The 24,815-nt window shown below is 45.2% G+C and overlaps 8 protein-coding genes across 13 annotated transcripts in view; 6 read left to right on the top strand and 2 right to left on the bottom strand.

Annotated features, from left to right (window-relative positions):
• The first annotated feature begins 116 nt into the window (after positions 1-116).
• Positions 117-3,790, top strand: LOC122614525. Its single transcript, XM_043789087.1, has 4 exons — positions 117-1,484; positions 1,547-1,765; positions 2,473-3,099; positions 3,463-3,790. Exons 1-4 carry the CDS (start codon positions 891-893, stop codon positions 3,682-3,684), a joined length of 1,662 nt encoding a protein of 553 aa, XP_043645022.1. The 5' UTR covers positions 117-890; the 3' UTR covers positions 3,685-3,790.
• Positions 3,791-3,926: 136 nt separating this feature from the next.
• LOC122614947 (aquaporin-2) lies at positions 3,927-4,953 on the bottom strand. Its single transcript, XM_043789725.1, has 3 exons — positions 4,692-4,953; positions 4,235-4,637; positions 3,927-4,172 (listed from the first exon to the last, which is right to left on the bottom strand). Exons 1-3 carry the CDS (start codon positions 4,817-4,819, stop codon positions 3,987-3,989), a joined length of 717 nt encoding a protein of 238 aa, XP_043645660.1. The 5' UTR covers positions 4,820-4,953; the 3' UTR covers positions 3,927-3,986.
• Positions 4,954-4,976: 23 nt separating this feature from the next.
• Positions 4,977-5,524, top strand: LOC122614948. The gene is made up of 3 exons (XM_043789726.1): positions 4,977-5,135; positions 5,188-5,260; positions 5,319-5,524. The coding sequence occupies exons 1-3, from the start codon at positions 5,074-5,076 to the stop codon at positions 5,508-5,510; spliced, it is 327 nt and encodes a 108-aa protein (XP_043645661.1). The 5' UTR covers positions 4,977-5,073; the 3' UTR covers positions 5,511-5,524.
• Positions 5,525-5,700: 176 nt separating this feature from the next.
• Positions 5,701-6,359, top strand: LOC122612213. Its single transcript, XM_043785668.1, has 3 exons — positions 5,701-5,839; positions 5,896-5,965; positions 6,025-6,359. The coding sequence occupies exons 1-3, from the start codon at positions 5,781-5,783 to the stop codon at positions 6,223-6,225; spliced, it is 330 nt and encodes a 109-aa protein (XP_043641603.1). The 5' UTR covers positions 5,701-5,780; the 3' UTR covers positions 6,226-6,359.
• Positions 6,213-6,582, top strand: LOC122612215 (immune-induced peptide 18). The gene has a single exon (XM_043785670.1). It carries the CDS (start codon positions 6,338-6,340, stop codon positions 6,536-6,538), a length of 201 nt encoding a protein of 66 aa, XP_043641605.1. The 5' UTR covers positions 6,213-6,337; the 3' UTR covers positions 6,539-6,582.
• Positions 6,583-6,680: 98 nt separating this feature from the next.
• On the top strand, positions 6,681-7,385 carry LOC122612212. 2 transcript variants are annotated; one of them, XM_043785666.1, is made up of 4 exons: positions 6,681-6,861; positions 6,923-7,009; positions 7,063-7,129; positions 7,188-7,385. In XM_043785666.1, the coding sequence occupies exons 1-4, from the start codon at positions 6,779-6,781 to the stop codon at positions 7,383-7,385; spliced, it is 435 nt and encodes a 144-aa protein (XP_043641601.1). In that variant the 5' UTR covers positions 6,681-6,778. The 2 variants fall into 2 exon arrangements, with proteins under 2 accessions (XP_043641601.1, XP_043641602.1); XM_043785667.1 differs by having other exon boundaries at positions 6,685-6,861; positions 6,936-7,009.
• Positions 7,356-7,935, top strand: LOC122612214. The gene is made up of 4 exons (XM_043785669.1): positions 7,356-7,398; positions 7,485-7,581; positions 7,639-7,702; positions 7,767-7,935. The coding sequence occupies exons 2-4, from the start codon at positions 7,511-7,513 to the stop codon at positions 7,911-7,913; spliced, it is 282 nt and encodes a 93-aa protein (XP_043641604.1). The 5' UTR covers positions 7,356-7,398; positions 7,485-7,510; the 3' UTR covers positions 7,914-7,935.
• A 14-nt stretch (positions 7,936-7,949) lies between these two features.
• Positions 7,950-24,815, bottom strand: part of LOC122612210 — a 36,042-nt gene continuing 19,176 nt past the window's right edge. For 3 of the 5 annotated variants that reach the window (XM_043785660.1, XM_043785664.1, XM_043785663.1), the window contains exons 2-5: positions 10,460-10,565; positions 10,127-10,387; positions 9,813-10,059; positions 7,950-9,753 (exon numbers count right to left, since the gene is read on the bottom strand). In XM_043785660.1, coding sequence (XP_043641595.1) covers positions 8,934-9,753; positions 9,813-10,059; positions 10,127-10,387; positions 10,460-10,565 — 1,434 coding nt within the window. In that variant the 3' untranslated portion in view covers positions 7,950-8,933. Of the gene's footprint in view, positions 9,754-9,812; positions 10,060-10,126; positions 10,388-10,459; positions 10,566-10,674; positions 10,694-24,815 lie in introns of those variants that run through there. The other 2 variants (XM_043785662.1, XM_043785661.1) reach the window with 2 other exon arrangements.

Below are 24,815 nucleotides of genomic sequence, written 5' to 3'. Positions count from 1 at the left end.
AAGTTTCTGATGCATTACCTGAAGTTCTGATCTTCTGGGCCTTCAAAAAGAAAGTGAGATAACTCACATTATCTAAACACTTTTCATTCTTCAATTTAGATGTCTTAACTTTGTGGCTTGAATACCAATAAGCTTTTTGCAAAAATTGACTGAATTTGAAACTGAACAAAGCCCGTCAACTTAAGCAGTCTTTCTGAAAATCTAGTCATAAGATTTTCCAATATTTTAGTACCTCCCAATCGACCAATCAAAGCGCCCCTGAAACTCACTATCAGGGGCGCTTACCAACCAACTATATCCAGTTATGGTACGTTCCCTACTCCATTTGGGACCAGAGTCCAACTACGGACCACAAATGATGTATGTGCTATGCGGCTTACAGGGGGACTAAGTGCTATGGGTGATATGCTAATGCGGGATTCACGCCACTCTTCTGGAATTCCTGAATATCATGGGGCGATTCCTTCGAGTAGCTTTCGAACACCATAGGCCAGGTTTATTGGCCTTGTTGTGGCGATTCAGACACTGGCTGGCACAAGAAGTAGATAGAAGTATTGGCCAAGGCACGGCGCCCCATTCGCCGTTCGATAAAGATCTTAATGAGATAAGATTGAGCGCAAATCGGGGCGAAATGGCAGTGGCGCTTATCAGGCCGATAATTACGGCTGAGCAAAGCCCCCGAAAATCGCCTTGATGGATTGATCCATCCGGAATGGTTGGGCAGTGGGGCAGGGGGGCTGGGGGCTGCTCCCAAATCTGCGCTCGATAATTAGCATTAAGGTTTTATAATGGATTTTGATTGATTGCCGTGGCCGTTGGCGTAAATTTGCTGGCGCGCTGGGTCACTTGGGGCAGCCGCCCAAGCGTTTCGCCAGTAGAGTTCCGCCAGCATGTCGCAACAGAAGCAAAAGTCACAGGAGTCCAATCCCAACGCCAGGTGGCGCCTGGAAGGACACCACCGAAGTGCGCTAGCCTGCTTCTTCGGTGAATTTGTGGCGACGGCCGTCTTCGTCTTCATCGCCTGCATGGGCTGCGTGGAGACGCCCCTCTTCCAGAACTCGCACTTCCGCAGTGGCCTCACCTTCGGCCTGGCCATCCTCATTGCCATCCAGTGCTTCGGCTCCGTCTCCGGCGCCCATCTGAATCCGGCCATCACCCTGGCCGCCTGGCTGTACGGCGTGATCGGCTGGATCAGGGCCATCGCTTACTTCGTGGCCCAGGCTGCAGGGGCCCTGATCGGCTATGGCATCCTGGTGGCTGTGCTGCCGGAGAGCGCCATCAAGGGAGTGGACAACCCGGCGGGTGTTTGCGTGACAGTTCTGGCCTCCGGCATCAGCGAACTGCAGGGCGTCTTCATCGAGTTCCTCATCACCTGCTGCCTGGTCATGGTGGCCTGTTCGGTGTGGGATCCGCGCAACGCCAAGCTCCAGGACTCCGTGCCCGTGAGATTCGGTCTCACCGTCTCCTGCCTGATCCTCACAGCGGTTGGTATTTTGTTGCTTCTCCCTATCCGAAGAGGTTACTTAATGGGGAGTCTTGCTTTTAGGGCCTCTTCACGGGAGCCAGCATGAATCCGACCAGGTCCCTGGGTCCCGCTGTGTGGAACGACTCCTGGGAGCACCACTGGATCTACTGGGTGGGTCCCTTGGTGGCGGGAGCTGTGACCTCGCTGATCTATCGCATGGCTTTCAAGGGCGACGAGGAGATCGATCTGAGCAGTTCCGATGCCAAGATACGAATGATCGGCGAGGTGGTGGTAGTGCAATAGGCGTAAATCGAATAATAAACAATAAACTATATATTATATATATGTACTAGTTGTAATAAAAGAACCACGACATAATTAGGTCAATTAAGTAATCAAGCAGCACTTGTATTATTTTCATAGCATACAATTGGGATGAGGCGATATTGGCACTTTTTTGGAGGCTCGATTTTCAGGCGAATAAAGTCCACAGGTCTTTAAAAAAAACAATTATCATTGGCCATCGATTAGAGGCCCTTAAAAATTGCACAGTTTGATAGCGAGCGAAATACTTTGTACGACAGCAGGCTTAAATCATACTGATTAGATGGCCCATAGCCACTGTCTAGTGGGACACTAACTCACTGCCTTGTCACCTGCTGAAGTGTCTTGCAACGTCATAAAGTGGACACACGCACTCGAGTGAATGGAGCCAAATGTTCGGCCATAGTTGCTTAGATACGGGTACATATGTAGCTTCGCTGGCTGATAACCCACCCAGGGCGATTAGACGAGATTGCCTGCGATTAAGAGCCGGCGATAGAGTATGCGATTCGCACCATTGAGTACTTGGCCTGGAGTGCAGTCCACGTCGGACCACGTCTCCGTTTAAGTCAATCGCTCGTCTCGACGCACAGCAATCATGGCTACGACCGCAAGGTGATTCCCAAAGTTTCAAGTCTTAAAATCTAGGTTTAAAATCTCTAAAATCTCTAAAAATCATGGAGCTAGTATCTATAACCCACAACTTGAGAGCCACTTGTACTTACATGGGATTATCCTCTCTATTCCGCAGCGGATCCAACTGCTGGCTGCTGCAGCGCCGCCAGCTGGACAACATCACCACAGTTCTTGCCGAGATGATAGCCACCGCCATGCTGATGTTCCTTGGATGCATGGGCTGCGTCCAGAACTCCGTGTTCACCAACTCGAACTTCCAGAGCGCCGTGAACTTTGGCTTCGTGGTGCTGATCTGCATCCAGTGCTTCGGCTGTGTGTGTGGTGCTCACCTGAATCCCGCCGTCACCCTGGCCACCTATGTGTACAACATGATCTCCCTGCCCATGGCTGTGGCCTACTTTGTGGCCCAGATGGTGGGCGCCTTCATTGGATACGGCCTGCTGAAGGCGGTGCTCCCGGAGAACGCCATCTACAGCACGGACACCCCCAATGGGGTGTGCCTCACGTCGCTCAACAGCACGTTGACCCCTTGGCAGGGCCTGGCCGTGGAGTTCCTGATCACCTGCGTCCTCATCTCCATCTGCTGCGGCGTCTGGGATCCCCGCAATGCCACCAAGCAGGACTCGGTGCCAGTGCGATTTGGACTGGCCATCGCATGCCTGTCGCTTACAGCGGTAAGTTGGTTATTCTATATTCTGTAATCCACCTCAGCAACTGTTTGGCCGAGTAATATCGATACTGATAATGATGTCTGCTCTTAGTCAGATATATATATCAGATTCAAGTCCACGATGCTAAATTCGAATCACTATCTGTTTCCAATTTATCAGGCAAGTGCACTTGACTTTCTCGGTATCGATGATAACCTTTCTTCAAATGGCAGATAATCAGTTTTAATGCGCACATAAAAGTAAAATCAATTATATATTTTGGGTTGCCAAATAAGCGATTAATGGTCGAACAACATATTTCCATCTTATCAAAGTATAACTTTCTGGCAAACACTCTCTTATCAAGCAATTTGAAATCCCCTGCAGGGCCAACTGACTGGAGCTAGTATGAATCCAGCGCGATCCTTCGCACCTGCGATCTGGAACGGAGCCTGGGACGACCACTGGATCTACTGGGTGGGTCCCATGGCGGCGGCCCTGGTCACCTCGGTGATCTACAAGCACGCCTTCCGGCGGGAGCTGGAGGAGTCGGAGGTGGACGAGACCACGATGTCCACCAAGCGAACCTCGGAGGCGGAGCTCGCCTAGATTGATGTACTGCCCATAGGACAAGTTATCGTTTAAGTTCGTGTGAGTTGAAAGCGGTTAGTTTTAAGTGCGAAGCGTGCAAATAAATACCTTATATGAATTCCTACGGCCGACGACTTTATATTTAATCTAATGTAAATGCTACGCTTATCTGAATCAGATTATTTTCACGGCACCGCGCACTGCTTATCGTAAATATTTAATGGCTCAAGCACTTGGTCAAATAAGCCACACGGTAGCCAAAAACGTCGAGCTTATGTTTATTGTTACACACTCGGCAATTCTGGAGCACAGAGTTGTGTTCAGTTGCACACGGGAATTTCCAAGGGCTTATAGCGTGGCGTATACGCATTGGTCCAGACAAAGGGAACCATGATGGCGGCCAAGATCTGGCCAGTCAGCTGCATCAGCACCGAGTCCGGAGTGCCGTGGAAGATGGCGGGCACTAATGTCCTGGCGGGATTCATGCTGGCTCCTGTCAGTTGCAGCTGCAAGAAAAGCAGGTACAGATATAAATGATTCACTGCATCTGAGAAGCCTTTAAACTCACCCCAGCGAAACTGCAGGCGACCACCAGGAGACCCATGCGAATGGTGACCGAGTCGAGGAACCTTCCGTTCCGCACATCCCACAAGGCGCACCACCCGAGCACGAAGACCGCGGTCAGCAGGCCCTCGATGGTGACGACCTGGATGGTGGACAGGGAGTGCAGCGGTTGCACCAGGCAGATGCCCGGCTTGCTCTTGGCCACCACTTCCTTGGGCAGCAGCTGCAGTAGCACGAAGTATCCGGCGAAGGCTCCAGCCATCTGGCAGGCCACATACATCAGCATCACCTCCAGGGCGATGTAGCCCAGGAAGTAGCAGGAGATCGAGATGCAGGGATTCGCATGGGCTCCGGATACGAAGCCAAACACATGCATCACCACCATCACCGTCAGGCCATAATGAACGCTATGGAAGGGAGTGTTAACAATGGGCTGTTGTGAAAAACTCATTAGCTATCACCTGGCCAACAAGAATTGGTTCTCACCACCTGGGTTCATTGACTCCCCCATGCAACCGAGCAAAATCAGTAGAGCAGTGGCACTGAACTCTGTGGCTGCGCGTATAAAGGTAAAGAAGTCCCAGATCATCGTGAGTTATCCGTAATATTTATGTATCACAGACGATTTAAGCAAGCAACTAACTAACTAAAAGATTACTGTGTAACTGTATCTAAGTTTGGATTATCCTCCTGCCGAATTCGAGTATTGAAGTGAGTGCTTTACAAATGTAACCAAGTGGGGTAAGGTTTACTTGGATGTTTTGTTTACTCTTTTTGAATCAAGTTACAAAATCTAGTATGCTTGGGGAAACTTATTAAACAAATTATACGTAAAGCTAAAGTATGTTTCGGGGGGCTTATAAGATCCTTTCTTTTTTAAAGACAAGAGAAACCATGTTTTTATGGTAGGTACCTCCTTACTTTGTGAATTCCCTTCAATCCACCCTTTTATTGCAGCAAGAAACGGCCGTTCAGCGATCTATTTGACAAAGGAGGCAGAGGCAGTGGCGGTATCGACACGTACCATGTTGTGTGTATCCTAGGTTATCCTTCCTCTCCATGATTTATAAAGAACGCTATTCTCCCAGAAACATTTGCAGGGCAACAAGGGAAAAGAGGCAAGGATCATGGAGCTAACCGCACAAATCGAGTCACTTGAAATGCAAATCAAAGCCCTCGAGAAAAGTAAGTCAGCTGAGGCGAAGACTGCAAAGGGTAAACTTATATTAGTCCTCAAAGAGCTCAAACAAGCCCTCCGAAACATAAGAATGAATAAATAGTACTAAAACTATAACTTATACTGTTTTTGGAATGGCAAGGGCGGTGGTTATTTTACAGGCATTTGACATGCGTTACCAATGCGCCACCTATGGGACAGCAAAAATGCAAGGCATACTTTTTGGCATAGCGAGGAATGATATCAAAATATGTGGTTATATATATTTTAGCACCATATTACTAAAAAGCCAGTTTGTATATTCATAAAAACTTTGGAATAACTTTCAAACTTTTTGAAATAATCAAAATTAGCTGGTTTCATTTTCGTAAACATGCACATAAACCCCATAATCCGATCTATTCTCAACCATTTCAGAGGTCGCACCATCAGGTAAGTTGCATCCAGTGATTGTATAGATAAGATGTTGTGCTCATCTTCGAACGTAGAAATTATCTGGTTGTTCTGCCCGATCACAGTCGCATAGAGAAACAGCTAAAGCTGGAGGATCTGCGAAGCGTAAGTTGCTACCTTACATGATAGATGATATAGATCAAACCCCATCCATACGTCGACAGGAACGTGGAGTCTTGGATCTGCGATCCCATGAGCTGGCACTCCAGCAAAAGCGCGTCGAGGCCAATCTAACCGATCTGACGCGCTGCATCAGGGGCATGGAGTTCGATGTGAAGGTGCATGCCAGTCCCGGGAGGAAGGAGAGGAAGCAGGCCCCGCCAAGTGATAAGAAATCAGCCAAAGTTGGTGATATCAGCGAATAGCGAAATCCCCTCGGGTGCTTCCCAATCCCAGGGGCTCTAGTATGTATACGCGGCGTATAAAAACAAACACTTGCTGGAGGCTGGCATTCAGAAACACTCGAGATTGCCAATCATGAAGCTATTCGCATTGTGCTGCCTGCTCATTCTGGGCCTCCTGGGCTTCCTTGCTGCTCCCGGCGCCGCCTCGCCATCTCGTCACTCTGGACCAGGATCCGGACCTGGATCCGGAAATCCGTTCAGGTCGCCAGGCCCACAGCAACGACCATTCTACTACGACGCTCCGGTTCGACAACCGAAGACTATGTACGCTTAACGTTAAGAATGAAACAATAAAAGATTTGAAACGGCTAAACTAAATTAATCGCCCAGTTTTCTTATCACAAATCGAAGCGGCCTTCACACAGCTGCGTAATATTTATTAATAAATTACAAATGCCAAAATTCATATCAAACTAGCTGCTTTTACCCATACGTCAAATCCACATTGTATATCCATAGTTGTAAGATGTTTTTCTGCCACACACTTTTCGTTAAATTCCAAAGTTAAGAAACCATGTTTGCCTTCACGCGAATTCTAGGATCCATGTCATGCACCAGACCATTTCAATCACAGGTGCTGTGTCGAGAAGGTGTTGGGTATGTGTATTATTTTTGACAATTTCCAAACATCAAAAATATTGAGCATCTCTCTAATCAGTTGGCCTTCTAAGGAGTTGCACAGAAACTTACAGAGGCATCATTACCAAGGCAGCAAAAATAATATTCTATACATATTTCCTCACACGTAAGTTTAGTTTATTCAAATAAACACTATAACTACATTTCAAGATCCCACAGACGGCAATTCGCCGACAAATTTTCCGATAAGGGCAGAGGCGAGGAACTTAACTATGTTCTCAAGCTCGTAAGTATCGAAAGTAATTTATGTTAAGAAAAACCATGCAGAATAGGGTATTCCTTAGGCCTCGGAGCAATTTATAAAGATCAAAAAGAACCGGGCTAAAGAAATCGCCAGTGATATCGAGAAGCTGGAAGAGGAGATCAAGAACTTGGAGTCCCGAACTAGCCACCAATCCAGGAAAACTAGGGAGCTTCTCATACAGGAGTTGAAAACACTGAAGGAGCTGCTGCAGCGCTTCAAAACGAGTCTCGAAAAATAAACCGAATGAAATGGTAGGCTATGAGATTAAAGTTGGACCTGAAAACTCTACCTTGCCATAGTAAATATCTATTTAGCAAATTCCAAATTATTTCCATAGGTTCTGGCTAGCCCCGTGAGGATACAATGTTGAAGGTGGTTCAGAAGCTTATCCAACTGTTGCGACCCAGAATGTGCCAGTTTGCACAATCCAACAAGTAAGTTAATTCTATTAGTAAACAATAGCTTCGAAATCAGTGCATCTTTTTGTATAGGAACATATCCAAGCATTTGTTCGAGAAAGCTAGGGCGGAGGAGAACATTCATTTCCTTAAACTGGTTTGTGCTCTCAAAATGCCCAAGTAATCACTCTATTAACTTTGCAACCTAACTTTCTACCCAGCAAAGAGAACAACTGAAGACGCTGCGTCAAAAGATTCTCAGCCAGAAGAGCGAAGTCACAACGAAGATCATCAAGGTGGATAAGCAGATACAATCGTTGGAGAAGAAGGAAGCCGAAGGCTCGCAGAGGAACCATGAACAAAATTAATAAAGTGTGGCAGAAATCATAAGCACTGGCTGTCTGTTTTGTTTGGTTTTGTTTTGTATTTTATTTAAAATAATTTGTATCTCTCATTTACACGCTTTACAAAGAAGCCTTCTACGACAACTGAAGCCCAGTTCGCGGCCCTTTTCAAGCCCCTCTTTAAAGTGGGAGCCTGTTTATACGTACTGTATATATATCATATATGGTAACAATTTGTTTTGCAGCGCAAATGGAAAATATGAATTAAAAAGAACTTTCATTTAATATGGCATTCAAACAAACATATATAGGGGTCGTATATATATCAACATAGTCTATACAAAGATACAAATAAATACAAGTACAAGAATCAAAATCAGAGACGACTGCCGATTGTATGATGCATTGACATATATAGGTCTCGTTCTTCTTCTCTTAGGACTATGCAAAATAATCATGTGTGCATTTCATAATTCTTTAAATCGTTAGTTGTGGTAGCAGAAGTCAAGAACGTAAGTACAATACATTTGTGGTAGTTGAGCAACTTGGAGAGAGTGGTTCCCATACGAACTAAAACTAGAAACTAACTAAACTTGACTTGACTTGGTCAAGTGCTGGTTAGGCCAGAAGAGAGTGTGTCTGTGTGTCTGCTAGCTGTGTGTGCATCCTGTGTGTGTGCTTGTGAGGTAGGCGATTTATCATCATCATCATACGATTATGGCATACTTCCGAGCGCCTCCTGATCCTCGCTGGGGTTCTTGGGTTCGGTTCTGTGTGTCGGGGTTCGCTTCTAGCTTTCAAATACTGATCAACAATGCCAGGAATGTCTCTCTGTGTGTCGGGTTGGATGTGTAGCTGTGGATCCTGCTTTCAACTTAAGACTAACTCTACGGCTAACTCTAGTCGATTCCCAGTCACGCTCTCTGCCTGCGAACGTGACCGCGGTGACAGGCTTTAATTCTATAAACTAATGTAACATGAAACGGCGATGGGCTGCTGCTGCTGCTGTTGCTGCTGTTCCTCCTTCTGCTGCTGCACTGCCTCCTAACTGGGCAGTCGCTTGTTGGCCAACTCCAACTGCAGCTTCTGCAGCGCCAATGTCTTGTTGATCTCCACCAGGTCGCGACTGTGCTTGGCCGCCTGCAACTGCACCTCCAGGATCTTCATGCGCATCATGTGCTCCTTGCTCTGCATCTCCATGAACATTCGCAGCTCAAAGTTGTTGCTGCTGCTGTTGGCATTGCTGCTGGCCGCCGTTCCCGTCATGGCCAGTCCATTGCTGCTGCTGCCGGACCGCTCCAGAGCCTGACAGTCCGAGGATGCTGGCACTGAAGTGGCCAGGGCCGGTGTCTGGTCCTCGCTGCCCAACAAACTACCACTGCTGGTGCGCTGTCTCTTGGACTGCGGCTTCATGCTGTCCTCGTCGTCCTCGTTGTTGTTGTTGTTATTGTGCTGGTGATGCATGGCGACTTGGGCCTGTGCCTGGTGCTGGTGAATGGCGGCCGCTGCCGCTGCTGCTGCACTGGGAAACTGGCCAGATCGGAGGGCATTCAGGGCCTCCAGCGTGGCGGATATGTTGTTCATGTTGAAGTTGGCCTGGAAGCCGGACATGTCACCTCCTCCGGCCATGAAGGCGCCGCTCGAATCCAGGGCATTAGCTGCGGAGATGGGGGCGGGACTCTCGGCCTCGTGAATTCCATTGCGACTGATGCTGTGATTGGGCGACACACTGAGGCGCTCGCCGCTGCCGTGGATGTCGCTCTGGTTGAGGTGGTGATTGTTGAAGGTCTCGTTGAAGGTCTCGTTGTTCTCCTCCTCCTTGATGTCCACATCGCACAGTTCTTGCGGCGGTGTGCGGCTGCTGCTTAAAAAGAAAATGCTCAATAAAGATCTCTTCAGACTTACAGCAAGCCATCAACTTACTCATCCATGTCGTGGTCTTCGGGGTTGAATTTGTAGTCCTCGCGGTACTCGAAACCCTCCTCCAAGGCCAGGGGAATCTTGGAGTAGTCAATGCCATCCAGAGCCTCCGACTTGCAGGCCTTCTTCGCCTCCTGCATGAAGTCCCACACCTCGAAGGTGAAGGGAGATGGCTTCTTGCGGTCGGCCACCTCTGCTCCAAACCTGGCCAGGCGGTTGTTGTAGTCCAGGATCTCGTTGCGAGTGCACGCTGAATGATGGAAGAGAAACGTTAGATATGCCATAAAGTAGTTAGTTTGAAAGAAGGAAAGACTTACCCTTCATGCGACGCCACTGTTCCTTTAGGCGATTGCAGGTGCGATCGGTGCCAAACTGGTTGGAGAACTTCTGGTGGATGATCTTCCAGGCCTTGTTCTTCACGGCCGTGAGACCGGCATCCAATCTCTTGTTCTCGATGATGCGCATGTCCTTGCGGCACAGATCGAGCAGGTATTTCTTCTCCTGGTGGTTCCAGTTCTGGGTGCGCTCCCTCTTCTTGTACATGTTCATGGATGGGCTGTTCATGTACTGTGTCATTTCTGCAATGATTGAGTTCGATGATTGAATTGAGAATGTCGCCTGCGATAGAGAGATCGATTTGTTTAACTTACCCGTCTTCAAGTCGACGCCCTCCAGCAGGTTGTGATTGGAATTTTGCCAGTTGGCGGCGATCTTCATAAAAGCCTCCAGATCGGTGGCCGAATACTGTTTGTTGACCTGCAAAGGAAGCAGCGAGTGGCAGCGAGGTTAGAAATCAGAAATCCATATTGAGCAGTAACTAATAAGTATCGGGAGTCGTTCGCCCTCCGATTAGTGCCCAAATTACCCGCATATCTGAATTAGAGGCCCCAGTAATTGGGCATGCAAAACTCGTGCCGAATTCCCCACGAAATTCCCAAACGAAAGCGCTTCGGGACGCACTCGAAAATCCAATGAACCTGGCGATGAATACTGTCAAAGTCGAAAGCAATCGAAAAAGTGGAGTTTTTCGGTATTTATCAGAGTGCTACTCGGAGCACATCAATTAGGTTTTTGTTCTCGGACAGTAGGGTCAGTGAAAACAAAAGGATTCTGATTCGGATTCTGAATCCCATTCTGATTTTGATTCCGATTCTGATTTCGATTCTGAGTCGAGTCTTGAATTCCTTCGTGTTGTTTTCTTTCTCTCATTCCACTGGATTTGCTCTACCCTGGATGATATCTGACTTTGACATGAGCAGCTATAGATGCAGTCACATTAATTGATTTTCAATTAGCAGACAGGCGGACAGATGAACCGAAACGGGGAGAAAGGGGCGGAAGGGGGAGGTGTGAGCGATATCGGGGGTATATGGTATATGGTATATGAGACGTCCAAGGCGTAACGAAATGGGCTAAAAAGAATGTGAGTACGAACAATCGAATGAATTGAGCGGGGTGCTCAAGACGAAAAAACGTACAAAACCATCAAGCATCAAGCATAATGAAACGCCATGAAACGCGTTTTAATTTATAAGCTAACAAAACTCACACAAAAAGCAGCTGCCGCCGACATTTTGTTTGCTTCGAAAATGTATCTGTGCGATTGCTCAGTATCCGCGTAATGGTGCGATTGAGTGGAGTGATCAAGAGTCATACTGACAGCCAATTATATCTAATCAAGTATATTCAAATGTACTATATAAATATTTCAGAATGTGCATTTACTCAACGCGTTCTTCGCTCCTCCAGTTCTGGCTACTTCGGGTGTTCTTCCCCCATTGAATCGCATGTAAATTCCCAATTCCCTCATAGTTTAGTAATAAAAACATTAACTATGTTGGGAAGGCCCTAGAATTATCAAATCAAATATCCCCATGCAGACATGACTCAATCGAAACGAGCTCAACTGTACTTGCTATGCTCGTATAGCGTCTCCCCAAAAACTCTTTCATTGATCGCTCCCCCAAAACACAATCGTCAATCTTAAGTACGTTTTATGGTGCTTTATTTTATTTCATTTCAATTTCGTTCAGTTCCTTCCGTGCCCCCCCACAAACACCCACAACTCTGGGCTGTAGAAACTGCGCCATGTGTTCAATATTTATGCCGTATCTGATTTACAATTTATACTCAAACGTATGCTCGTATGTGTACCTCGTACACTCGAACTACGTATCTAGATACAGAGACATGTATGTACATTCGCATTTATCGCGTACTCGAAGACTGAAAGGAGACTTAGTCATTGGAGAAGGCGGCGCGTGCGCTCATTATTATTATTATTATTATTCGAGCTCTTCCTATATATAAACTCATATTTATTAGCAAACAATTAATTATTACTGCCGCCTATTGTGGCGCTGTTTAAATTTTAGTCATGCGGGGTGGTTAAACCCTTCCTTTTGGGAAGGTACACGCCAAGAAATCTCATGTAAAAACTATACTTCAATGGAAGGGTCCTAATCTTGTGGGTTTTTCCTACGCTTCAAATGTTTTATCTGTAAATCCATTGAGTGTTGCTTTGCTGTGAGATGAACAGTCGCCAAGTTGACAAGAGTTTTTCCCAGTGCGTTCAAGGAATGCCAGAATCATTTAAATTCGCGTCGAGTGCCAATTACTTGCCAGGGTGGGGCTCCAGCCAAGTTAGTCGAAGATGAAGTTGGAAGATGCCAACTGTGAAATTCTGTGCCCCAAAGAACTCGCAAATGCGGCCATTTAAAATCATCGCCGCTTCTCCATTGACGCAGAAAGGATCTCCCAATCGATTTGATGCCGTTTTTGTTTTTGATCGGAAAAGTGTCTCTATAGATAGCATTACGTCAATCAAATGTATGATTGCTTGGCTGCCACTCCGCTTTTGGCACTGAGAGGTAATCACTCCAATCAATGTGACTTCAAAACTAAGCATTGAAATTAAATAAGCAAACTGGTTTAGATTTTGGACGTCTGTGTGAGTTGTGTGTTGTGTATGACTCTTTGCTATCTGCCTTTGTGGGCTGTTAATATAAAGCGAAATATAATTACCGAATCTACATGCTCTACTCGAAGCCAGCGATTGTGAACCTACACACCACACACACACTACACATACACACGGCTCGAACCGGAGCAACAAAACGCAACCTTGTGCCTTAATATAAAGCCCGGCATTGTTGGCTCTTACGGATACTAATAGTTATGGACCAGACCATGTCCGATAGATACGAGTCTATATAGTACATAGCATAAGTACGAGTATCCATTCCGTGGCGAAATCCGATGCCCCGGCAGGCGTCTCAGCGCAAAGCCAATGAGCCATTACCGCAAATCAACGAACGTATTCTGCGGCATGCCTTAGTATCTGAACTATCTTTGTCATCGGGTCGAAGTGGCGTTATAGTTCCGACTAAATGGGTTATACCTCCAAGTGGAGCACACACACACACACAGGCACACAGCATTACGGCTTTTATGACGGAGTACAGCTACGGTCAGGGCCTGAGTTCGAGTAGATGTATGTGGAGATCCGAATCTGAACCTGGGGAATCGTTAAACTTTGAAGCACTTGAAGTGATTCTACAAATTCCTACTTCCCCGCCAGAGCAGCTGCCTAAATTTGTGTGCGAGTATTATAATAATTACGCGGAGAAAACTAAAAACGAAATGTCATCGAACGCTCGAGTGGCCCAAAAAAGAGCTCCCCATCCTGCGAGTTTCTTCTGTTCGGTTCAGTTTTTGTGTTTTTTTTTATTCGACTCGAGTGGCAGCCATTCATTGATTTGAATGCGTGTTGTTAAATTGGGGAAAAGTATGAACGAAATCAAAGAAAAGAATCTCTTGTGCGCTGTTTATTGTTCTAACGCCGTTCGCAGTAGTTCGAACCCAAGTGGCCCCTCCACTCCAAGCATTTTCTCGTAATACTCAAGTGGAGGCTGCTCTAAGGCTGCGTTATTAAAATCAGCATTTTTAAGAAGGAAGTGCACTACCTAGTTGCGGGGAATGTGGCATGCCTCATGCGCAGTGGTAATCAGTCGTAGCTAGTAGTGTCTCCTTGGAACACTTAATGGTATTTAAGCAAATTTGTGTAAACCACCTATTTGCAAGAATCAATGGCTGGTGTGGCAAAGTGGCAAAGTAGCAAAGTAGCAAAGTGGCAAAGTTTCTCCTGTAAATGCGCTCAGCTGGCGCAGCTGACGGAAATTGACTCATGGCTCACTTCAGCTCGATTCAGCTCGCCTCAGTTGGGTTCAGCCAAGTTTCTGTTGGATCCGCCAGCCGCCGAGGGCGAATTATGCTCCAGGTGTGCATGACACGGGTGCCGAAACAACAAATTTATTAGAAATTGGCTGCACACTGTGACATACACACACACACATACACTCTCTGCCACATTTATGCAAACAAATAAACTAATTTCATGACGCACACGCGCGCCTGCGCAGTTGTCAGCAAAATATTTAGTTGTGCGAGTGCTTGCTTGTGTGCTACTTACAATTGTAACTAGCTGAAAACACTGTGAGATTTTCTTTGTCTGCGGCAGAGCTGGCCTACACCCAAAAATAAGCGGCGAGTGAGAGCGCGCTGCACTGAGAACAACTCGATGGGAGTTGTCTTGAAAGCACTTTAATGTGCGAGTATAATAATGTTGATGAGGGAAGCTAAGCTGTTATAGATTTGCCATGGAGCAAGGCCTGCTTCCCAATGTCACATAAGTATTTCTCCCAGTGTAGAGATATGGAGTGCGGGAAAGACGTAGAAAAAGGCAATAGAAAAAAGCATCGACTCGAGCGGGTTCAGTGACTTCCACTCCCCGACTTCCACTGCGACGACGACAAATTGCGTTTTGTGCGGTGACAATTGCCAGCCATCGGAAATCCACCTTTGCGCATGCGTAGGTCTGGACTCTAGCCTCTAGACTCCAGACTTACTAAATTATTATTGTTCGCTTTCATTAGTCAGCCCCAAAAATCCAAGCCCAAGCCTCCTGCATGCGAAATTGCGCAGCTGTGCATAGTTTCAAATCAGAGACAGACCCAAAAACCAGAGCCAGAGCAAAAGCCAGACTGTGTGACAGTCGTAGATATGGCCAAGTCAAATGGATTACCTTTATCTTCGATTCCCAGACGGCGCACACTCCCCCGAACAATTGGAGCACTTCGGCAAGTCAGCTTTCTGGAGCACACCCTGGCAACATGGCTGACAAGTTCATTACTCCGCTCCATCCCCATTCCCATCCACATCCATGCCCTCCCTGCCATCCATGCCATCCACAATGGCCACAAACTTTGTGAGCCGAGCTGCTGCTAACTGCCTTATATGGGCCCCCACAACTGCTATTTGTTATAAGCTATTGTTTTTGTGCCATTCGCAGCATGAAAATTGGTTTGTCACTCGCCTCGCCAAATGAGTGTGTGCTATGTGCACGGTAACAACATTCGGCGATCATAAAACACATAGCTAAGTGACGTGCGCTGAATAACTGGCGATTCTATGATTTTAAAATTCTAAGATTCTTTAACTGTGTAAGCTTCCAGGAAGTTAAGTACAAGCCATGCTCTAAAGTGTAAGAATGTTGTAGTTCAATTTCATTCACCAGTTAATTTCACCAGTAATTTGATTAAAAGATTGTTAAAGATTCTATAACTGTGTAAGCTTCCAGGAAGTTAAGTACAAGCTAAGATGTGGGTATTTACATTTCATGCTTTAAAGTGTAAGAATGTCGTAGTTCAATTTCATTCACCAGTTAATTTCACCAGTAATTTGATTATAAGATTGTTAGAGATATGTATCACCAGCAATTCTACAGAATTAGTTAAAAATATATATTTATTTTAAGATCCTGACTCTGGCTTGTGTAAGTCAGCTTCCTGTGGTACTTGAGACGTTACTATTTGAATGGGTTTACTTTCTAAAGCTGCTTAAATCGAACCAGATGCGTAGGTATTTCTGGATCTGTGTCTTGATGTGGGCCAACTTGGAGCTGCCATTGCTGCATGTGCCGCATTGGATTGTTATTATTATTATTTATAACTCTCTAACCGGCGGACTCGAAAGTCCAGTAAAAGTAGGAGGGGATAGGAGAAAACCATTCTGGACAGTTCAGTTCAGGCGAGTTCAGTTGGGGCATTTGCGGCGTTTTGGGTCATTTTGGTTAAGTCATTTTCCAAAAATTCATTTGAATATCGAAATTGTTAAGTATCCATATGTGCTTGTGGCGGTCGAACGGCTAAGTGTGTGTGCGTGTGTATCTAATTTCTATTTGTATTGGGCATTAATGCTTTCCGACTCTCCACGTTTGTGCCCCCTGCCCCCTGCACCCATCGAAAAACTTCTTTATAATCGCATCAAGTCATGATTGCGCCCCAACTACGAATCAAATTTGGTTTTTTTGGTTTTTTCGATTTTTGTTTTTTTCTTTTAAATGTACTTTTGTTGTAGCTGTTGTGTGTGGCACTTGAAGGCGTTCAAAATAATTTCTGGTTCCATTTAAGTTGGACTTAAAACGAAAACTGAGCACCCAAAACCCAAAACCAAAACCGAAGACAGAAAACTGAAAACTGAAAACCGAAACTCCTCAAGTAGACAACGCAACTTGCCCGAAAAAATAAAGAAAGCCCTTCCCCGCACTTGAGGTTTCTCGACTTGTTTCTCTCTTTTTTTTCTTTTTGGCATTAATTGTTCCCTGAACCGAATCTAAGATTGATTGAACGAGTTGAACGAACCAAGACTTCTGAGTCGAGTCGAGTGGAGTCGTCCCGCAATGTAAATTATGGCACTGCGATTACCATTAGAGGCAGAATGAGTCGGATCTCCGATGCGAACCATTTAGAATGATTTGTGCTGCGATCTGCGGCCTTTTTATATATCGATTCAGCGATTGAGGCGACTTTGGGCCAATGGCAACGTACTACGGCCCCACTGGCCACGCCCCAATAATGGCAGCAAGTAGCCGACGCCCTGTCATGTCGCAGTGCGCAATAATAATTACAAATGATCAGATGTCAATTCTTATGGCGATATTATTTTACAGCCTGCCCGCCCGCCGGCCGGAGTTTCTTAAACAAATGAAATTTATTGTTAACGGTTAGTGACCCGAATTACACGTATCGCTTATTTATATCTGACTCGATCCGATAGATGGATGGACAGTCTGTGTGTGTGTGTGTGTGTGTGGTTGTGTATGTGGCGTGTATCTTTAAGTAGCAAACAGCAACAGCTCTCGACTCTGACTCTGACTCTGACTTGGCCCCTTAAGCGTTTTAATTGCGCCAATGCCCGATCGGACCCACAAACTGAGTGACTGACTGGCAGACTGACTGACTGACTGAATGACGACCGCCTACAACTACCCGATCCAGCGAGCTCGAAGCGGCGATAATGTATCTTTGTATCTGATCTTAATGTGCTCAGAACGCGGAGCCCAGCAGAAACGAGCTTCGCATCAGCGTTAATAAGTACTTGCTACATAGTCTGCGTTGCGAGCTGAATTGATCAAATGAAATGAACACGGTCATTATGGACACTACGCTATGGGCTATGCCCATTCAATCGGCGGAATATGCAAAGAATTCGGATGGGAGAAAGTCTCGATCCAACCACAAAGATCTATAGATCCAAAGATCCAAACCACCACAAGTGCTCGTCTTCACTTGAATTTAATTAAAAGTTGAAAAACTAAGGCATTCCATTGAGCTGGCGCTCTAGATTAATAGGTATGCTGCACATAAATCGTAGAGAACAAAAACCGACATTTGGGATAATTAAGTCAAAAACTGATTAGATCCCGACTTCACTCTCAATAGAATCCCCTTGGAATTAGTGCAGAGCAGCAACCCCCAACCCCCCTGCCACCCAATTGACAAATGCTAATTCTCGCTGCTCAAGATACATTTTGCATTTGGCACTTGAGTTATGCCAAGGCATTAATTCAATCCAAGAGCATGAATGTTATTCATTCCGAGCGAATGAAAAAGTAGCCACGCACATTACTTGCAGCGCTTGTCAACCCGGGTGGGAATTCATATATCTCCATACATATCTACATACATATCAATGTATATCTGTATGTATGTGCAATATAGATAGAGATATACATCTGTGTATCTGGCGGATTGCCTTCTGAACTCATTGCTCACTTGGTCGCCCCATTCCTGGAACGCAGCGCGGTTCTTTATGATTTTGCACGTACACACGCGGATTGAATGGGTCCTGGGAAACTAGAGGAAATCAGAGCATGGAAGCGGAAACTGCAGCTGGGTCAGCCATTGTAATCTGGCACAATTGCCACTGCAATTAATATCTCATAAATATCGCCTGGCTTTGTGGCCACATAGTGACTGTATGCGTATGCGTATCTGTATCTGCGGCGGTGCAATCGCAATTTAAATGTTTGACTTGGGCCCGTTTATTCACTTATCAGGCGGCTAAAGCCAAAGGAAGAAATTAATTTAATTGCGCATAAAGCACAAAATTGTTTAATTATGCCAAACAGACGACACAACGCACAGCGCACAGGGCACATCGCAGTGGAAAATGTGTTAACTAATTCTAGGTAATTTAACCAAAGCCGATAGCTGATAAAAGCGAAACCAAGCCAAGTCGCATGGAACGCCAAGAGAAACGCTCCCATTTGGCATTGTTGACGCCTTCTTTGTATAGTTTATAACTTTTTATTTTCCCCGGTCCCCTTTTGTTTTTTACCCACTTTTCGTGTCTAATTTACGTAAATTGTCGGAAAAGAGCGGGTGTGCCTGGTGCCTGCTGAAGATGGGTGCGTGAGCAGAGCCATCTTGGAATGGAACTACAAAGAGGCACCGGAAGCCGCAGTTCCACGAAGCTGCTTCCCTAATTCGCCTTTAAAGTGTGCAGCAAGCGTATTAGAAGTTCGTCGCAAACAATCTGCGAAGCACTTTCATTCGCATTTGAGGGTTTAACTATTAATTAGACACACATTTACCCACATGGTGTCCGGTTTCAGTGATTTGCCGAGCAAATTTACTTAGGCATTTGATTAGGCCCAATTGATAGTAACACGAAAGCAAATACGCACTCGTAAAGATATGTACGAACACGCATCTGTATATGTATCTGTAAATGTAGCTGTATCTGTAGCTGTATCTGTGTCTGTACATGTATCTGTATCTGTGCACGTACTATTGGAGGCATGTCTGCGAGTGCTGGGTGCAGTCATGAGTATCCAAAAATAATCACCTGGCTCTTATCGAACTAAATAAATATTAAATTGTAATTAAAGTCATGGGAACGAATGCCAACGAGTGTGTGTGAGTGTGTGTAGGTCAACAGAAACAACAAATGCTAAGACTACACATAATTTAAAGCTCTTTTGTTTATCGATGTCGCACACCCCGGCGTATTTGTATCTGTAATTGATAAATAAGTCGTGGAGACTTTGCCTAGCATTAAGTCAACTGATATTTAATTGCTAATTGCATCGTTTAGGGAGCTTACTGCGACTGTCCGACTGTCCACGGCACTATCAATAAACTAAACTAAGTACATTTGATAGATAACCTTAATTAAGCTGTCCGGCGTATCGAATTCCTTGAATTTCTTTCAACTTTTCAGCTTTTCAGTTCTCAAGTGACAAAACAGCCCAAGGCGCCCACATGCAAAAGGAAAATCAAAATCAAAACCAAAAGCACAACAAGCGAATAACCAAATAAACGAAACCACAAAACAACGAAAAATTTGTTTGTAGTGCACACCTGGACGCAGTTGGGTATCTAGATACTAGAATCTAGTCTGCCCGGCAACAATCCATTGATATCGAACTGGAGTTGGAGTCGGAGTTGGAGCTGGCGCTTGGGGTCGTGGCTGTAGGTCCAGTATCCAGTATCTGCATCTGTGCCCGAATTTCCAGCCCCCCACTATCCCCACCACCCTCCCCTATCACTCAATTATTATGCGCAAGTGTGACGCATGAATCATACCTATAACCCATATAACCTATATAGCCATTTATTTGCGGCTGCGGCTGCTGCCGCCGTTTGCCATTTGCTCGAAAAGTCATGCGCTTTAAATTTTAATAAATTAATTTTTGCCTTTTCGTTAGTGCCTTTGCTGTGCTGAGTGACTACCTCTAGTATAGTTCGATGTGCACATACGTATATAGGTGCTCGAAATATGACTGGTCGGCCAATTAGTCGGGCAATTCGAATGTAAGGGTGCTCCGAATGATTCCCACTTGATGAGCTATCTCAGTAGTCTGTATAGTTCATATATTAGCTAATCATAGTGTTAATCACTGTTGTTAGCTTACTCAACACAAGCAGAGACGCAGATGCAAGGACATATCATGATGAATAGTCGCTGCCCCATCGAATACCCAAATCAGCTGTCAAGCCGCAAATTAGTCGGTAGAAAAGGAAGCTGAAAGTCGTCTGTCTTGGGGTGTGTTCGTGGATCTCTCTCCCCTTTGCGATTCAACTCAATGCCAAGCAGAATATTTGGAATTCAGCATAAAGGCGGCTGACGACATTTTTAATCCTAAAATCAAGACTAAGTCAGCGACTGAGCGACTGAAGGTGGGGGAGTGCTGGTTCGTGATCAAATCTCCGATTTTAACGCGCATACCTGCGTGGCGATGGCGATGGCGACGATCGTGCGATCGCATCGGGGACTCGTATTAAAATATATAACATCCTCTGCCCACTCACTTTTTGAATGGGTGGGGGGTGAAGTCGTAGAATCAAGATTAGGTTTAATAATTCCGAGTGAGTAGCTCAGGCTTCCTCTTCGCCTGTAAATTTGTCTGTCCAACTACCAAAGCCAAACCAAAAGTGAGACGTGTGAGGGATTAGCAGTCGCTGTGTGTATGTGTCAAAGTATCTGCCGAATTACTTCGAGTAAAAACTGAAATCATGTTACTTTCGGTTTGGTCGCATTCATTCCCCATCCATCTCCCACCAATTCGAAAGAAATTAAACAAGCTGAAGGCATCGGGGCAAAAGGGTGTGCGCGACGCAAGGAAGTGCTGGGCTTCTCTTCGCTTCTCGCAGCGCGCTATTAAAATACAGAACACACCCAAAAAATATTTTAACGACAACGAAAACAATCAAATCCGAGGAGAAGAACGAGGCTCAGAGACGTAGAGCAGCTCTCATGATGATGACAAAAGGCTGATCGGGGTGACAGCGCGATTTATGCCTAAATGGTACGCGTTGAAGCATAAGTTATGCCAGCGAACGGAATAAAAGTATCTCACAGATACATAGATGCATGGAGACAAAGAACCAACTGCAGGCAACGGCAATTGCCGGGGTTAATCATTATTGTGCGCACATCTGGAATCGCACTGGGAAATCTCCAAGTTCCTGGAGGGCATATAGGTACTTGGGCAAGGAGCAGTTATCTTATCTCATCTCTAGGTAGCGCAAGGATTGGCCAAAGCACAAAGTATGTAGATACTATTAAGTATGCCAAAGATACTCATCAGCTAATCAGATGGGGTAAAGAAAAGAGACAAGTTTGAATTGTATCTTATAGATATGGAACATCTAGTATTATAATTCATATATTTAAATTAAAAAGTATATTATTATCCTACTCCAAGCACAAGTAACGACCCCCTTCTGTTTAATGTACACTTTGACCGAACTTTTCGGAACTGTGACACACCAAATAGCTCCAAAGGACCAATGGCCTTCGGTTGAAGTAATTCTTGAGTTCAGTTTTCAGTTTTGAGTCCATATCACACAGCTGTCATTATTCCAATAACTGGTTGGACATACAGACGCATGCAAGGCAAACAAAACCCCGGCAATGCGCAGTTGTTGAAATTGTACAAAAGGAACGGAGCAACTGAGGAACTGAGGAACTCGAACACACTCATAATCGCTGAAAGAGACGGCAGTACACGGGGTGAAAGAGTGAGGCGATGGCTCACTATAAAACGATAATCCTATTTTATTAAGTGCACGCCATGCGAAATGCTGAATTCCCGGCCACGACAATGAAGATCATTATGAGGATGATGACGCCGTCGACAACCCCTTTTGGTTCCATCGATTCCCATTTCCATTCCTATTCCCATTCCCACTACGATTCCTATGTCGATTCCTCTGCTGCCTTGCTCTTTTGCACCACTACGCCAACTGGATGCCCACTCCGAAGACCACCTACCCTACGAGTATATTGCTATTGCGCCCATGCCGTATTTCAACATTAGCTAATCTCGGTATCCAGCGAAAAATTCCTATTAATTCAGCGAGGCTTCAAAAGCGAATGAAGGGTATTGGCACAAAGAATAAAAAAAGAGCACTCAAATGTGGGCCAAGTTTTGAATTTCCGACATCTGCGTGCGCAAATCCTCCTTTGATCTCGCTTCACATAATGTAGTTATGGACAAGATGTGACTCTAAATGAATTAGTTTGCCGTTTGAATTGAAAGCTACTTGTTGGTGACCAACGCGCATCCTTGAAAGCCCAATAAATCGCTTCTAGTTTAGGAACACTATCTTGCCACTTTTCGGCACCTTTCCCATTTCATTATTTCATCGTCATTCAATAGAAGACGGACTTTGGGCGTTGCCCCACCGGCTACCTGAGATGATTTATGTTGTCCTGTGCTGATCATAATTCACGAACATTTCAAGGCAATCAAGATGCGCCGCGTGGAATGAGTTGAGTAGAATTGATATTTTCGGGGCGGGGAATGAGCAGAAAATGCGTTTCCATTTCACGATTATTGTGACTAATTGCGTTTGATTGTCAATTGGTTTGCATGTTGCAGACAAATAAATTAATGGCCCACCAGAGGAAGAACAGGGAGCACCCGGAGTTTACGCCTTTGGCCCGCATGCAAACACATGGAAAGCGGGAAAACTGGCGGCTTGGAAAATGCAAAAGCCACGAATTCGGTGGCGTGAAAAGTTTACCCCAAAAATGCAGCGAGATCGAGGGAGAGAGGGCGACGGATGACGGATCGGGTTAAATGGCAGACCAAGTTGCCATGTGGCGGGATGGCAAATAGGAAGGCGCTGTGGGTACCATCATATTTACAAGTCGATTGCTATTAATTCGTTACTTAATTGCTGCTCTTATCGAGCGGCGAGTCGCGTTCTTAGTTGGGGGAAGAATGTTTTGTATTTCGTAGTCGCTCATTGAAAATAATTAAAGTTAATTAAGACGTTCTCCTCGGGCATGCATGCATTGCCTAACCGTATCTATAAATTTAAATCGCCACTAATTGAGCGACTTTCGGGTGACGCCGCGGACTTTGCCCCTCCGCTCTACAGATTCCCATCCGATGTTGCAATATGTACATATCTAAGCCAAACCCAGTTCAGCCCAACCAAAAATACCCGTCTGCGGCATTATCAAAAATATGAAGCACGTGCATTGATTGATTGCCAGTTTATTGTCCCGCCTCACGGCCGGGGGATTAAGTTCCGAAACTGAAAAGACGCTTTTCGAGCAGGAGTTTCCATTACCATTGTGCCGCGCGGAGTTGGGATGGCCACGTGAGGTGGTCGCGTGTGTCGCGGAAAAGCGTGAAATCCCACTGGCAACGTTGCTCGCAATGAATAAGCTCGAGCATCGTTATAGGCTATTCTCTTCTGGCTGGTCGCGTTTGATAAATCGTCTTTTTCAGTTTGTCAATTCAGTTATTAGACTTAATAAGCAACACATATGTATATAATATATGTCGAGTGTATACCCATTTATTTACAAAGTAATGATATTTCTTGCTATTGAGGGAGACACATAATCCTTTTGGACTCTATAGTACTAGCTCATGTCTAACTATATTGTTTATCTATTATATATATATTATGAGTATTTTCCTTTAGCCACAACTCACGCCGTCATCTGTGGGCCAAAAAGGATCTGTTGATAGGTGAAATAAAGAGCCTGGGGCCCAAAGCGGCATCCACATGAGCGCAACATGAGGTGACTCAACTTGGACCGGCTGTGCCTGTCGCCTGGCTTGACTGACTGACTGACTGACTGAGGATGTGAGGTATTGACTGACTGACGGACAGATGAACAGATGGACATGTATTGTTTGCGACGGCCGCTTTTCTTACACTTGCATTAATTTTCCGCTGTGGAAACTATGGAAACTATGGACACCCAAGTGAGTGATGGAACGAATTTGCATTCGACATTTGAGGCGCTCACAATCGGAGACGGGGAAACAAAACCCTAGCCTCAATGTTAATATGGAGAATTCCTTGGCCATTAGCATAAACATTTCGATCGAAAGCCTTTCAGCAATTGGCTTTTAAAGGCAATCGCCGCCGTGGCTGTCCTCCGATTGCGAGTGTCAGTGAATATACTAATTGTGCGTTGTCAATTGAGGCTTTTTAAATATTTATAAGCATAGAACCAATAAATAAGACAACTTATTTCAACGCCAAATGAAAGTTGGCATAAGCGGGCAACCGTTCAATTTGAATTCCACATCGAATTTTTATGGCACTTGGAAATTAAGTAGTCAGTTGCGGCCGCACATACAGATACAGATACTGTGCGTATCTGTGAGATACACTCACATGCAATCAGATCCAATCCCATTCCAGATGGTGAAAATGAGCCATGGAAGAACCATAGCCCTCGACTAGCAGATACTCGAATGTGTGCTTTTGTGTGGCCATTATAAATAAATTTCAATAATTGCCAATCCAATAGGCAGCCAATAAAAGGGGGTTGGCAGCTGACAAAGCTCCAAATGTGGTCGAATGGTATTTTCGATTAACTGAATTTGGCCAAACGTTGGCAGCAGCCAGAGTTCTTATTAATTATAAGACAGATTTTTATTAGATATCCGTATTATATAAAGTTACAGTACCGCATTGAAATGCCAGAGAATTTCACTCGGCTGCTCTTGAAAACAATCCAAATCAATCTGTCACTTTAATTTTAATGACTTTACACACCGCCATTAATTTTAGTATCCCATAAAGCATTTTCCTAGTCATTTTCTATTTTCAGTGAGCGTTACCAGCTGCAAGATCTGTACTCTGTACTATATGTACATAGACAGCATCCTCCGAAAAGTCGGAT

The sequence above is a fragment of the Drosophila teissieri genome, chromosome 2R, assembly GCF_016746235.2.
Source record: "Drosophila teissieri strain GT53w chromosome 2R, Prin_Dtei_1.1, whole genome shotgun sequence".
Classification (NCBI taxonomy): Eukaryota; Metazoa; Arthropoda; class Insecta; order Diptera; family Drosophilidae; genus Drosophila; species Drosophila teissieri.
Note: the sequence above shows the minus strand (reverse complement) of the source record. Positions and strands in the feature narration are given on the sequence as shown.

What these genes read in the sequence shown, in the direction of transcription:
- LOC122614525 (XM_043789087.1), top strand. Translation starts at nt 891, where the DNA reads ATGTCGCAACAGAAGCAAAAGTCACAGGAGTCCAATCCCAACGCCAGG. An exon ending in CCTGCCTGATCCTCACAGCG is followed by an intron (nt 1,485 to 1,546) that starts GTTGGTATTTTG and finishes TCTTGCTTTTAG; the next exon opens with GGCCTCTTCACGGGAGCCAG. An exon ending in GCGAGGTGGTGGTAGTGCAA is followed by an intron (nt 1,766 to 2,472) that starts TAGGCGTAAATC and finishes AAAATCATGGAG; the next exon opens with CTAGTATCTATAACCCACAA.
- LOC122614947 (XM_043789725.1), bottom strand. Translation starts at nt 4,819, where the DNA reads ATGATCTGGGACTTCTTTACCTTTATACGCGCAGCCACAGAGTTCAGT. An exon ending in AACCAATTCTTGTTGGCCAG is followed by an intron (nt 4,638 to 4,691) that starts GTGATAGCTAAT and finishes TCCCTTCCATAG; the next exon opens with CGTTCATTATGGCCTGACGG. An exon ending in TCGCCTGCAGTTTCGCTGGG is followed by an intron (nt 4,173 to 4,234) that starts GTGAGTTTAAAG and finishes CTTTTCTTGCAG; the next exon opens with CTGCAACTGACAGGAGCCAG.
- LOC122614948 (XM_043789726.1), top strand. Translation starts at nt 5,074, where the DNA reads ATGTTTCGGGGGGCTTATAAGATCCTTTCTTTTTTAAAGACAAGAGAA. An exon ending in AGAGAAACCATGTTTTTATG is followed by an intron (nt 5,136 to 5,187) that starts GTAGGTACCTCC and finishes CTTTTATTGCAG; the next exon opens with CAAGAAACGGCCGTTCAGCG. An exon ending in GTATCGACACGTACCATGTT is followed by an intron (nt 5,261 to 5,318) that starts GTGTGTATCCTA and finishes CTATTCTCCCAG; the next exon opens with AAACATTTGCAGGGCAACAA.
- LOC122612213 (XM_043785668.1), top strand. Translation starts at nt 5,781, where the DNA reads ATGCACATAAACCCCATAATCCGATCTATTCTCAACCATTTCAGAGGT. An exon ending in TTCAGAGGTCGCACCATCAG is followed by an intron (nt 5,840 to 5,895) that starts GTAAGTTGCATC and finishes CTTCGAACGTAG; the next exon opens with AAATTATCTGGTTGTTCTGC. An exon ending in AGCTGGAGGATCTGCGAAGC is followed by an intron (nt 5,966 to 6,024) that starts GTAAGTTGCTAC and finishes ATACGTCGACAG; the next exon opens with GAACGTGGAGTCTTGGATCT.
- LOC122612215 (XM_043785670.1), top strand. Translation starts at nt 6,338, where the DNA reads ATGAAGCTATTCGCATTGTGCTGCCTGCTCATTCTGGGCCTCCTGGGC.
- LOC122612212 (XM_043785666.1), top strand. Translation starts at nt 6,779, where the DNA reads ATGTTTGCCTTCACGCGAATTCTAGGATCCATGTCATGCACCAGACCA. An exon ending in CTATACATATTTCCTCACAC is followed by an intron (nt 7,010 to 7,062) that starts GTAAGTTTAGTT and finishes AAGATCCCACAG; the next exon opens with ACGGCAATTCGCCGACAAAT. An exon ending in TTAACTATGTTCTCAAGCTC is followed by an intron (nt 7,130 to 7,187) that starts GTAAGTATCGAA and finishes GGTATTCCTTAG; the next exon opens with GCCTCGGAGCAATTTATAAA.
- LOC122612214 (XM_043785669.1), top strand. Translation starts at nt 7,511, where the DNA reads ATGTTGAAGGTGGTTCAGAAGCTTATCCAACTGTTGCGACCCAGAATG. An exon ending in CAGTTTGCACAATCCAACAA is followed by an intron (nt 7,582 to 7,638) that starts GTAAGTTAATTC and finishes CTTTTTGTATAG; the next exon opens with GAACATATCCAAGCATTTGT. An exon ending in ACATTCATTTCCTTAAACTG is followed by an intron (nt 7,703 to 7,766) that starts GTTTGTGCTCTC and finishes CTTTCTACCCAG; the next exon opens with CAAAGAGAACAACTGAAGAC.